The sequence below is a fragment of the Protopterus annectens genome, chromosome 3.part0, assembly GCF_019279795.1.
Source record: "Protopterus annectens isolate FY-2018-M chromosome 3.part0, PAN1.0, whole genome shotgun sequence".
In the NCBI taxonomy this organism is placed as follows: Eukaryota; Metazoa; Chordata; order Ceratodontiformes; family Protopteridae; genus Protopterus; species Protopterus annectens.
Window position 1 is genome coordinate 1,871,180,317 of NC_056731.1, and position 13,853 is coordinate 1,871,194,169.

General features: G+C 40.6%; 1 protein-coding gene across 1 annotated transcript in view; it reads left to right on the forward strand.

Moving 5' to 3' along the window:
- The window catches only part of LOC122797138 (serum paraoxonase/arylesterase 2-like), a 610,903-nt gene that overhangs the window by 490,691 nt on the left and 106,359 nt on the right, over nucleotides 1-13,853 (forward strand). Inside the window, exon 7 of the mRNA XM_044065937.1 lies at nucleotides 9,704-9,785. Within this exon, the coding sequence (XP_043921872.1) occupies nucleotides 9,704-9,785 (82 nt within the window). The remainder of the gene's footprint in view (nucleotides 1-9,703; nucleotides 9,786-13,853) is intronic.

The window sequence follows — 13,853 nt, forward strand, 5'->3', positions numbered from 1 at the left end:
CTACGAATCTGTATCTGCACTAGATGAGTTACAGGATGTAACACTCATTTCCCTTTTATCATGTATTATTCTATAAACCACCTACCTCAATAACAAAAGTATGTTTTTCATATTTTCCATTGCTAAAATCAAACATAATAGGTCCACCAGTCTTACTATTCTCCTATGCATTTTTCTTATTAAAGTTTTATGTTCAGTATTAAGCATGGAAATTGGTTTTCAGGAACATATATCTTACCTGATGCCATTTCTTTCAAATTAACTGCTGTAGTCTGTTTCATACAAGACCAGTATAAACTGGTCATTCAGAATCTCTCTGAAATGCTCAGTTTCTTGTTCTGCAGCATGTTGTAGAACCAATAATCTATTTTCCCCCCAAACACTGGTATACTCATTTTATTCCCTTCCTTCAAGACAGCTTTAACTTCATCCAGTTGTATCCTGTGTGTATTCTGTTTCTTCTCTTGACCTTGAAAGTCACAGTAAAATTCCCAGTTGCCACAGTGTCAGCACTGTGGTAACTAAGTAGGGTGTGCTCAACTGAAATAATTATCTTTCTTCTGTTAAGACTTGGGAAGCGTATAATAATAGGCTAACATGTCCCCCTGCTTCTCAACAGTCTACCTACTTAACACCATTGATAACATTAGGAGGATTATCTAAAACAGCAATATTCCCGCCGTTATGAAGCATTGCACAAATAGTAGAGCATTTTTCCTTGCCCACATGTTGGGGACACCCCTACACCCACTGAAGAGATATATATATATATATATAATATATATATAAACTCAGAGGACACATAACAGTGGACAACCAAAGTATTTTCAGAGTATTTCACTTATTTCTTTTTTACTTCAGCTGAAATCACCGTTACTGAATTGATATGTTCTTCCTTTGATCTCCCTTAAAAATAGATACATAGCAAGTGGGACTAACTTGTCAATCAAAACATAAAATATTTATTAGTCAGCTCTGTGGCATAGATGAATAAAGTCATGGATGCAATCCAGATGACACGGGCTCACTTTGCAGTCCAAGCACTAGAAAAGCCAATGTGGGGGATGAGCATTAGCTCACCAACCTTTGGGGGGAGCAGGTAGCCTGATCTGCTGTATGCTTGCCTGCTGCTGATTGAGACCCATCATGCAACAGACAGGTCAATATGTCTGCTTCCATTTGCACATAGGGTGGCACCATGGGAATGTGCCGATGCCTGCATTCTGAGCAGCCATCAAATAGACAGGGAAAAATTATCATCCATCTGTGTCTACCTGGATGAAGGCCTCTCCTCTGGATGGCTGTTGTCTGAAACTGGTCAGCTAAGAGTGAGGCACCATTAGGCAAGTTTCCAGTAGAGACCTGGATCCATCAATGGGGTGATATGGGGTGAAAGTATTTGGTATAGAGAAGTGATTGAGTGAGACTACATGTAGGATGCAGCTGGTGTTTGGCAGGCAATGAGGGCAAAAAGCAACAATAAAAAGAACTAGTTACTACCCCAGATTGTAATTTCATGTACACCTCCCACAGAAGCCCATCAACTGGTGCTGCCTTCTAGAAGGAAAGAATGGATATGTTTGTTCCATTCTTCATGAAGAAAGGCGGATTTTAGGATCATGCTATGTTCTGGAAGAGTCTGAGAAGCATAACACTTGCCAGAAAAAGTTTCTTTTACTTCTATTCCCCTACTGTTCTGAGTCTCGAATGTCTTAAGTTGCTGACAAAATAGTTGCAGAATCTCTGAAAAGGAGAACACTTAAAACCTGATCTAAACAATGCTCTACTAGCCTAGAAATGGATCTTGAGTTGTTGAGATATAATAGTGGTATTTTACCCATATCAAGTCTACTGCCACATTTAGTTCAAACAACCACTATGTCCAGATTTAAAAAAAAAAAGAGCAAAATCTTTATATTACACAGCCTTTAGTTGGACAGCTAGAGCAGGCATCAAGAGCAAACTTTGAATGACATGACATTCCTCAGCATAACTTCACCTACGTCTGGCCACCCAGGCATGTAACTGAGATAAGGATCCTTTCAAAGACTTAGTAACGGCATGGGAGTCGGATCACCACAGTGTCATGACAAGAAGTCCTCAACTAAGTACTTAAACTATTCCTCAAAACCATACAGCTTAATGAAAAAAAAACTGGAGACTGGTTTTGCTATTTTCATCTTGATAATTTCAGATTCGAGTAAGTAGTCTTTCGATACTTACCCATATACACATACACACACAGACACACACACACACACACACATATATATATATATATATATATATATATATGTTTACCATCAAAATCCTGAATGCAGACGCTCTGCAAATGGGATATTGGATGGCAGATGGTCAATTGCTGTGTTGCCAACCACTGGTAGTTCATATCAGCGAATGCCACTGTGTATTTGCTGATATGAAGTTGAACTAAGGGCTAGAGATTGTGGTGCAGTGCAGATTGGGACATTCATCCCGTTCCTCATTGCAATGTGATCTCAGAATTGGAATATATAGTTAGCAGGGGGTGTGGGGGCACCCCCCCCCCCCACAGGGAGGTGCATGAGGGCTTGCCCCCCCTGCGAAGACGTGATGTAACTTTTGCACTGTATTTTTTGTGTTCGAAATTAACATTGACTCTAGTTGTCGATTATATGACTCAATGTAAGCACACTTTATGGTTCGAGCTTTCCTTTCGTGTTTATTACCGGGAATACGACATTTTAATATTTTAATAGTAAACTATATATATATATATACACACACACACACAGATAGAAAATATGAATTTATGTAGAATAATGATTTTAGTTGGCTGGTCTTCAGTTAGTAGAATGACTCCATCTAAAACTTCCTCTTTGTCCTGAAAGCCAGTGATCACCCTAACATTTGTGGCTCATTGCACAACTGAAATTGTCACTGTTTTTCTACTTCTCTAGTAGGAGATTCCTGTGATTTTAAATTCTATCTGAATTATCTTTGGCTTCTCTGTTTTGTTTAAATGTTTCATGTAGCAACATGCATCTGTATCGGTAGTGAAAACATTTGTAAACAATCTGAAATACTTAAATGGCTTTTCCTGTGCCCTTCATATTTCAAGAAATACAGTTGACCTTCATGAAACAACTTAACTGAGTATATTTTTGTTATTTTTTTTCCCTCAAAACTCTGAAACTACTAATGTATGTTTGTGTACCAAGGTAGTATGGTGATCGTACTTCATCAGTTTTGAGGCACAATCCAGGTGAATCAGTCACAACAATTACAGAGCAGATAGTCAAAGATATTATTAGAAAGAGACTTGTACAAATTAATATGAAAGCTATTTACAATCTGTACAAACAGAAAACTAATCACGGTAAGTCTATACTTATCATTTAATATAATATATAATATTGCATACTATCTCTGCCTCTGGCTCACCAAGTTCGCCGATTACTAGACGTTGGGAGCTATTATACATTCCCCAAGATGCCAATATCTTGCAAATGGCTTAACACAGACAAATGACTGCTGCCAAAGCCATGGCATCAAAAATAGCATTATAATGCCCTTTGGGAAACTGTCAACCCATGTTAATTACTCCATCTACAACACTCCCTTAAGTGTTGACCAAATAGTAAGAGATCTGGGAAAATATGTAGACAGCAATCTGGCCTTTGACCAATACGTAGCTTTAAGAAGATAAGAAAATCATTCTCTGTCACCTAGCTTATAGGTAAAGGTATGGCATCCAGGTCCAAGGAAGTTATAGTACCACTCTACTCGGGCCTTATCAGACTTATCATTGAATACAATGGTCCCTTTGTCATGTATCTAACCAGACAAACAAATCACTAGTGCCAAGCGTGCAATGGTCCCTTTGTCATGTATCTAACCAGACAAACAAATCACTAGTGCCAAGCGTGCAATGGTCCCTTTGTCATGTATTTAACCAGACAAACAAATCACTAGTGCCAAGCGTGCAATGGTCCCTTTGTCATGTATCTAACCAGACAAACAAATCACTAGTGCCATGCGTGCAATGGTCCCTTTGTCATGTATCTAACCAGACAAACAAATCACTAGTGCCAAGCATGCAATGGCCCCTTTGTCATGTATCTAACCAGACAAACAAATCACTAGTGCCAAGCGTGCAATGGTCCCTTTGTCATGTATCTAACCAGACCAACAAATCACTAGTGCCAAGCGTGCAATGGTCCCTTTGTCATGTATCTAGCCAGACAAACAAATCACTAGTGCCAAGCGTGCAATGGTCACTTTGTCATGTATCTAGCCAGACAAACAAATCACTAGTGCCAAACGTGCAATGGTCCTGTATCTAACCAAACAAATCACTAGTGCCTAGTGTGCAATGGTCCCTTTGTCATGTATCTAACCAGACAAACAAATCACTTGTGCCAAGCGTGCAATGGTCCCTTTGTTATGTATCTAACCAAACAAATCACTAGTGCCAAGCCATGGTCTACAACTAAGTGCAAAAATGCATTGTTATTCCCTTTGGCAAAATGTAATTCCCTACAAATTACAATACTGGCAACACTCCCCCCTGAGTTCCAACCCAGTGGTGTGAGATTTAGAAACACAGGTTGATAGCAATCTAAACTTTGATCCTCATGTGTCCACAGTGGTAAGGAAAGCCTTCTACACTGTGTATCACATAAGTAAAGGCATCGCATCCAAGACTAAGGATGTTACAACTCCTCTGTACTTGACCCTCATCAGACCACTAGTAGAGTACAATGCTCCCTTTTGCATGTACCTCACCAGACATCTGCAGCAACTGAAGAGACCAAAGAGGTTTCTTACCAAGAAAATTCAGGACTTTTAAAACTTGACCAGAGTGGAAAGACTGAAAGCCCTGTCACTGTACTCTGTATCTTGTAGGCTGCTTAGAGGTGACTTGTGCCTGCTCTACAGAGTAGTCTCTGACTCTGCCCTAATGGAAATGCTGCACATCCACAAATCAAATGGGACAAGAGTCAATCACTCCAGGGATCTTGGCCTAGCCTGTGACATTAACAGAACATGCTAGAGAGATAGATATATCTCCCAGAGACTGCCGCTGTTCTGGAATACACTCCCATGTCATGTGAAGCAGAGCTCCTCAATGACCTTATTCAAGTGCAACCTAGACAATTGGATGGGATACTGCTAATTTACTCTTGGAGTGGCACCTATGCCCCTAGTGGACAGGTGTAGTGGGTGCTGATCATAGACTTGCTATTCAAATAATGACCAGCTAACCAAGGTCAATTAGGGAACATGGGTGTAACACGGCTAGGATTGTAAAGGCTCTAGGGCCTAGTAACCTCCTATGAACCTATGAAGTATCCAAGGTATTTTTTGCTTAAATTTTGCCTTCAGTTCCCTGATATCAAGCCAAGTCTGTTCAGATGAGCCATTTATTCCCACATGAGGAGAGAGTGGCGGACTGAGGATTGGGGATCAAAGGAAGTTCTAGCATTTTTCTTTCAGGGAATTACTTTTTTTTATCTTAATCCCCTAGAATTTTGTATTGTACATGTCCAGTAGCACACTCAGGGTTCAGTATGGAAGGAGCTTTACTGCTTTCATGGGTGACATATGCTTTCACGGTGCCCTGCCCAGTGAAGTGATACTTAGGTGTGCTCTCTGGTATATCTCTGGAATTCTAAAACAGAAAAGGCACTGCAGACATACAACCTTCAGTCTCCCACTAAGGGAGGTGAACAAGCATATCTCAACATAACTTTCAATACCCTAGCCAACTCCTATAGCATCCAGGTCATCTGGGTCATAGTTAGGACTTTATCCTTATGGGCCAGTGGAGCTGGTGAATTATCCAAAGAATCACAGCTACTTCTGCGGAAATGTTAAGCATTCATGCCATGACTTAGAGTTTACATTTTATTTCTCCAGTCTCTGACTGTTCATTTTTCCACAAGGTCTATTAAAGTTCAACACCCACATCAAAGCTTTTAATGTTGGAAAGTTAAAGTCTTAATTGTCTCCACTGCCTTTCATCACCAACTCTGAAAGTTACAGTGTTGAAAATAAAATGTGCTTTAACTTCCAAGTCCCATGCTTCTGTGAGGGCAGTTAAAGTGCCAAGGTAGGAGTGATCTGTAAGGAAAATCAGTAAGGTTTGTAAGGAAGTGATCAAACATATATACTCCTGGAACACAATTATTAGGTTATGAGTACGCATAAAGGATGAAGCACCATGGCATGATAAACATTTAGTAAGAAATTTAACATATTTTTCAACTGAAAAAAGAAAAAAAAGTTTGCTGGGGTGCCCTTTAGTGCTTGAATTTCATCACCTGCATTTCAACTAAGTGGCAGCTGAATATTTCCCTTGGCTGGTGCATCATTCATAATTGCTCCTTTTATGGTTACAAGTCTGGCAGTGTGTTTGTGTCAGACATTTATTGGTGACTGACAGTGGACTGATTATAAATAAATAGCTGCCTGTTCTTTTTGCAGCTGGAGTATGAGAAAACATCAGTTGTGGATGTTCTTTTGTCTAAATGTGTTACCCAGAGACATAGTCAGTTTGAAAACAGTTAAAATAGAGCTTGTAGCCTTTTTGTAGGACTAGAAAAATCCACCGGCTTTCCAAGAGCATGTGTTCAGGCCAGCTTTAAGGGCAGAGAGGGATAAAGCCCTGATTGTGACCTGTGACCCAAGTTTGATTACCAGCTTGGGCACTCAAGGGAGATTGCAAGGTTAGGGGAAAAAGGATGAAAAAAGCTCTGCTTGCTTGTCTTTCCTGGGGGGGTCACTTTAGTATGTTATGGGTGATATACTAGTGAGAGGCAGATCATTCAGTTTAGACCCAGTAGAGACCCAGGCTCAGAAGAATAGCCACACTGGGTGAGTGATTTGTCCCGGGAGGTATAGCCGTCCTAGGGCCCAGGGTGAGTATCTTCCTATGTCTCCTTGTCCACCTAGATAGTGATGCTCACATGCAGAAGATGCCTCTTCTAACTGCAGTGGTCACTTCTAAGCTCACCTGATTCCCAAGTGAAAACCCCATTGTCACCAACAATGAGTAGCACTGGTAACCCTGGCCCAGAGTGTTTGAACACCCAGGTGCACCATTTGTAAGACCACCAGGATGGTGGAACATGACTTTGCAAAGCCATGTTGCAATTACATACTCATACTGAACTCCAAGCACCATAGCAAAAAAAAAAGTCTGTCTTCACTATAAAATACTTCAAATAAATGAATGCAAAAAACGTAATGTGTTGAGTAAAACTAGTAAATACGTGATCGTGGTTCACTATCTTCAGTTTCATGCAGAAGATATATATATTTTGTTGTTTTTTTAAGTAGGTAAGTGAGTTGGTCTAGGAAGACTCTTCAATCATGACAGGATCCAGAAATGGTAAAGACAAAACATTAAAGAACAGCACTAACTAATCTGAAATAAGAATTATGGGCTCATAAGTGATTAATAGGGCCTCCTTTTTAAGCCCAACCAAGCTTCCTCTGCTGAAAATCAAACCCTGTATCCTATGTTTGTGAGGTAAATACTTTACGCATCAAGCCAGTCATTAAATCTGAACCTGATTAGTATGCTACTGGACATCAGTGTCCCTGGCTGTGTGATGTACTTTTGTCAACCGTCAGTTGTACGCTAACTGCAAAGCTGTTAAATCTTGGTGTAAAGGGAATATTGTCTAATACCCTAAGTTTCAGCAATATTAGGTTACTGTATTTAGATTTCTAGATGTATGGGGTGAGGAGGGAGCTTATCTTTTTTTTGTTTTTTTTTTGTTTGTGTTTTTTGAGGTCTCTTGAAGTTGAAATGTAAGCATTGCTAATACTGTTTTCCAATTGTCTTGAAGGACAATGCTCATGGACTCATTCGATTAACAAGTATCCTCCTCAATGTATCAGCATTCACAGTAGCATCTCCACAATTCAACTTGCTGTGTCTAGGATGTCTTTTTATGTTTTATACACTGTTTTGACTTATACCACATTGAATGCTCTCCTCACCACTACTTGCCTACTTTGTATATCGCTGTGGTAAACTGGCTGTTGCTGTACTGACTGCTGACCAACGCTGACTTTGCTCGTAATTAATACATCTCTGTGAATCGTGGATGATTCCATATTTGGTATTCTCATAATCTGGTCTGTTGTTTTTAGTCATGCCGAAAGAGACATTGTGCCTAGAACACTTGCTAGATGAACCAGAGCAAATTTGAAATATAAGGAAAAGCAGATAAAAGTGTCATAGTCAGGTCCAGAGAGATACATCTACTGTCTGATTTCTCGTGCCATTTTAGAATAGCACTGATATATACAAAAAGACCCAGGATATCCCAACTATCAAAGACCACTGACTGCATTCCCTGCACCCCTCCTCTAACCTAAACACGTACTAAGGCATTTGTATAATAGCAAGTCAAACAGATACATCAGATACATCAGATTTAAGAGGAATGTATTTATTATTCTAAGCATAGTGTAACTCGGTTTACTATAAAAATCAGGAATTGCACATCTTCGTATATTACATTGAATGCTTGTTTTCAGTATCTTGTAATATTGAACTGAAAGTGTTTGAATTTATATTAACAAATGTGAGTATACATTTGCTAGTATGAAGTTGAATTCCTGAATGGAGATCGCGGTACAGTGCGGATCGGAAAATTTATCCTTTCCTTCACTGTAGTGAGATCTTGGAGTTGGTATATATAATATGCAGGGGGTGTGGGGAGCGCAGGGGGCTTATGCCCTTGCAAAAACTAAAAGCAAACACGGGCATTTGAAACTGGAAGTTAGGGAGTTTGAATGTCAATTGGCATGTTTATTACGTTCGAAATTTGTTATATATATGAACTTCCTGAAATTGGACATCTGTAGCCGATCTTTTAATCAAAAAATATTCTGCAGTTCCTGCTTAGGATAGTAAACCATGTAACTCATGTTGTTTTGCAGAAATTAGATCTGAAGAGGCAACATAATCGGGTTGACCACTTGGATTTTTTGGGCATTTCCAGGGAGGCCTTCCCTGTTGCCTGTTTGACCACCATCCAACTTAATATACTTGTGCATTTTATATTACCCCTAATAAGAATAACTGGGATTATACCATATATAATTTAAGGGACCCATGCATGGGATAAAACATTTAGGAGCTGCATCTGTCCATTAGTAGTACTGGGATAGTCCTGAAGCAAAGTTTATGTTTCCCATCCACAGGTCTAAGTTGTATTTGAATATGACAAGGATGAGCTTTGTTTTATATGGATGGGGAGTCTGTTCTAGAGCAGTGGTATCCTCTGCAAGATATACCTGTCCCTCCAAACCCTTTTTAACATTTTTAAAAATTAACTCTTTTGTTAATTGGCAGCTACTGATGATTACATTGTCTAGAGCTGTTAATACACGTGGATGTGTTTTGCCATTTGATGATAGTGTTAGCTGTGTTTTGCACTTACGGTGGTCTTGCAAAAAGGCCATCCAGGTAAGATGGTAAGTTGACACACGTTTACTGTTGGCTGTGATGAGCAGTCCTCATGTCCACTTAAAATATTCTAAAGAAGGGCATTTGAGTTATTTTAATGTTGTTACAGAGCCTGAACTTGTACACTTATGATGAACGTTAGCAGGCTAGTGCAACTACCGGAAGTGATTTCAGTAAGTGTAGTACTTCTGACAAAATGTATTTTCTGTCTTCTTTCTCTCCCTCTCCTTTTAGGTACATTTATATTGCTGACTCTCTTGATCACTCTATTCACATTATGGGGAAAGATGACAACAACAGCTTGACTCCGGTGAAGGTTAGTAGATAATCCCAAGTGATCTCACAGCTTAACATTTGGTTTTGCTTCTAGGACATCTACTACTGCTCAGTTCTCCTGAAGATACTGTCTGTAAAATAGCTCTGCATTAACTAAACCATTTTCCTTGTTGCTTGGGGGTTGTGCTTTGTACAGGAAGATAAACTACTTTAGTCCGATCCATAAGTCTCACCCAAAGTACGTCATCAGCTGCTGAGATGATTAGTTCACTTCATGCAGCACATTGTATACATACCTCTCAGCCTCTTAGCACAAGAAATCTGGACAAAACCTTAAATAATGGGGGACAAAAGACAAAAAAGGAACAGATTATAAATCTTACTCATAAATTTGAAAGTATCTAGAATAACATGGTTTGTATTAGCATCCATTTTCTGAAGGATATGAACTCTGAAACTCAAATGTATGTCATTATTTATTGACTCCAATCCTCAGTGATTTCCCAGAAAACTATACATTTTGTGAGGAGCAGGCCAAAAATATGATGTAAAAATTTGGGCAGTTGAGAGGTATGATTTTATGCATCCATCCAACTGTAAATTTAACAAATCGGGAGGTGCCAGTACCGTACTTAAAACAAGCGTAGTTCATCTTATCATATTTTGTTCTTAGCCCACTGGTAGAACATTTTTAACTATTAAAACTTTCTAAGCTGAACACTTAGGTGTCGTTCATCACAGGGTAGTACAGCCTGAAGGCCATGTTGACATATGTCTGCCTTACAGTGTCACCATCTAAAACATTTCACTTAATAAAAAGCTAAATTACTTTGCCACATGATAAATGACCTTCATTTTGTAAGTGGTATCAGCAGTTTAACAGGTTTTTAGCAACCCATTTTGATAAATAGGTTGCCATAAACCTAATTTAGCAGCAAACCCTCCTTCATCTTTTTATGTGAAGGCACTGTTTAACCTGTTTAAGGCTAATCAGCTTGCTAAGCTTTATAGGCACGTTTCCAGGTGCACACATTAATATTTTTCTTTAATAAATGATATTTCCTTTTTGCAGTATAAACTTGTAAAATAGATGGGTTAGGATAACACCACTGAAGTGCCAATACAAACTGATGGCATCTGCTAGACAACCCAAATATTAAAGCATTGTCTGCAGTGGCGTAGCTGTAGGGGGGGGGGGGGTTGAGAGGAGCGGTCCGCCTTGGGTGACATTTTTGACGAAGGACTGTCACATTTATTTTAACTATAAAAAAAACGGTGTTTCTGTTTTTAAAGGCATTCTTCTTTAAGAACAGTCCGGTCATATACCATCACATCTGTGCATGCATTGTCACACAGAAGTCCTTTTTTTCCATCCACAAGTGCAGAAAACATGTAAGTGTTCCTGTTCATTTGAGTTCCAAGGTTGTTGCTGCTTTAATTTGAAGGAATTCATTCATTGCAGTAAGGGTTTTACAGGTTCTGTGTGTGTCGTTGCAGTAAGGGCTTTACAGGTTGTGTGTGTCATTGCAGTAAGGGCTTTACAGATTGTATGTATGTCATTGGAGTAAGGGCTTTACAAGTTATAGGTTCATACTAGGCTATCTGCCCTAGGGCATTTATAAGCCTAGCCAGAGTGTGTTTGGCTTTCGCCACCCATTTTAAATTAATTTTGCTATGCCCTTTTTCGAGGTTAGTATACTGTGCCTCTGTCTAACAGTGACACAGAAGTGATACCCGGGGTAAACCTACGATCTTCCATCCACTCATCAAGATTCCTCTTGAAGAGGGTCAATGAGGGACTCTGCCTAACCTGGACTGTGATTTTATTCCAGAGTGAAGGGAGCCTCTGGGTTATGAATCTGTCCCTCCAGCATGTCCTATTTATTTCAGTGCTGAGGTTCACATCTCTCGAGCGCGTAGCTCGATGGGATTTGGATGTTCTGAGGTGCAGCATGTCCATTAATTCCAGGTTGGACATGGCTTTATACATCAGGCACAGATCGCCTCTGAGCAGGTGGTATGCCACTGAGTAGAGCTGGAGTTTCTTTAACCGGGCAGCATATGGCATCTGTTTGAGCCCTTAGCATATGGCATCTGTTTGAGCCCTTTGATCCGCTTGGTGAGGTACTTTTGCGGTCTTTCCAGTTGCTGCAGGTGTCTGGTAAGGTACATCCCAAAAGGGGCATTGTACTCAATTATGGGCCTGATGAGGGATGAGTAAAGAGGCACAATGACCTCCCCTGATCTAGATGTGAATCCCTTCATGATTAGGTGGGCTATATAAAATGTTTTTCTAACCACTTTGGCCATGTGGTTGTCAAATGAGAGATTGCTATCAACTTGGGTCCCCAGGTCCCTAATTACTTCTTCTGTACTTAATGGATTACCACCTATGTGGTAATTTGTGGGCACTTTGTTTTTGCCAAAGAGGATGACTATACACTTTTTGGCATTTAGCTTGAGGCCATGGCTCTGGCACCAGTTGTCTGTTTCTATGAGGCCCTTTTGGAGGATGTTTGTGTCAGCTGGAGAGTCAATTATGGCGCCCAGTTTGCAGTCATCTGCGAACTTGGTCAGCCACAGTCCTTCCGTGTTGGCCTGTACCTCCGAGAAATATATACCGAACAAGAGAGGTCCCAGGACAGAGCCTTGTGGGATGCCACTTGTAACTGGTTTGGAGTCTGACATGGCTCCAGCAATTCTAACCATGTGGGTTCTGTCCTTGAGCCAGTTTGCAACCCATCTAGTGACATAGGGGTTTATATTTAAGCTGGTGAGCTTATCTATAATGCCCAAGGGGGGTATTGTATAGAAGGCTTTTGCGAGGTCCAGGTAGGCTGTGTGGACCACCTTCCCCTCGTCAATGGCCTTGGTGACTGTTTCAAAGAAATAGACCAGGTTTAAGAGGCAGGATCTGCCCTTAACAAAGCCCAACTGGGTAGGATCCAGTGTCTGTAGGTCCCCAGTATCTTTATTTATGAGTTCCATGATGATCCTTTCCATAGCTTTGCAGACCAAGCTAGTCAGACTTATGGGGCGATAGTTTCAGGATCCGTTAAGGCACCACTTTTGTGGAGAGGGACCACTGTTGCTGTACGCCACTCTTTGGGTACACATCCTATAGTAAGGCTGAGATTGAATGGTAGTTTTATGTTTGGGTTTAACTCTTCTTGGAGTTCATGTAGGACGCAGCCCGGGACACCGTCTGGTCCCATTGATGCTGTGTTTTTTGCTTTGGAGATGGCGGCTCTTACCTGAGCATCTGAGATGTCAGGGGGGCAGCACTCTGCTGGGATAGATATTTGCCCTTTTGGTGGGGAGGAGGGGGAAAAGTTTGCGCTGAACCTGTCAGCTAGGATGTTGGCAATGTCTGTGGGTTCGGTGTATTTTTTGTCATTTTGGACTAATTCTGAGCATATCTGGGAATTCCCACCCAGATTCCTAACATAACTAAAGAAAGCCTTGTGATTATCTTTAGTGTCCTGTGCAATTTTTCTCTCGAAGCTGGCCTTAGACGATTTTATGAGTGCCCGTAGTTTTTTGCTAATACTGTTCAGAGATGCCTTCCCTTTTTGGGATTTTGCTCTATCATGTAGTAGCTTCCTCCTTCTATTGTATATTTTATTTATGGCTGGGGTCCACCAGACAGGATGTCTGCCTTTGGAGGATTGGGTCTTGGTTTTATTTGGGATTGCTTGATCCATGCATTCCTGAAGGTGTTCATAGAATGCATTTATAAAGGATTCTGCAGTCTGGGCCGTATTTTCCACAGGCCCGGGGGCTTTGAAGGATTCCACCTCGGTTTTGAGGAGTTTGAAATTTGATTTAGAGAAGTTTTTCACTGGGGTTTTCTGGGCAGGGGGTGGGGTCAGGATGTGAATATCCAGTGAGATTAGTTTATGGTCTGATCTTACCAGTGAGGGATACACTTTCTGGAGCATAGAGTCCCCATGTTGGTGATGATCAGGTCCAGTATGTTTTCCCCTCTTGTGGGAGTGGTAACAAGTTGTTCCATAGCATTTGAGTTTATAAATTCTAGGAACCTTTGGGCTAGGGTGTTGGAGCTAGAGCAATGCTCCCAGTCTATGTTTGGGTAGTTGAAGTCGCC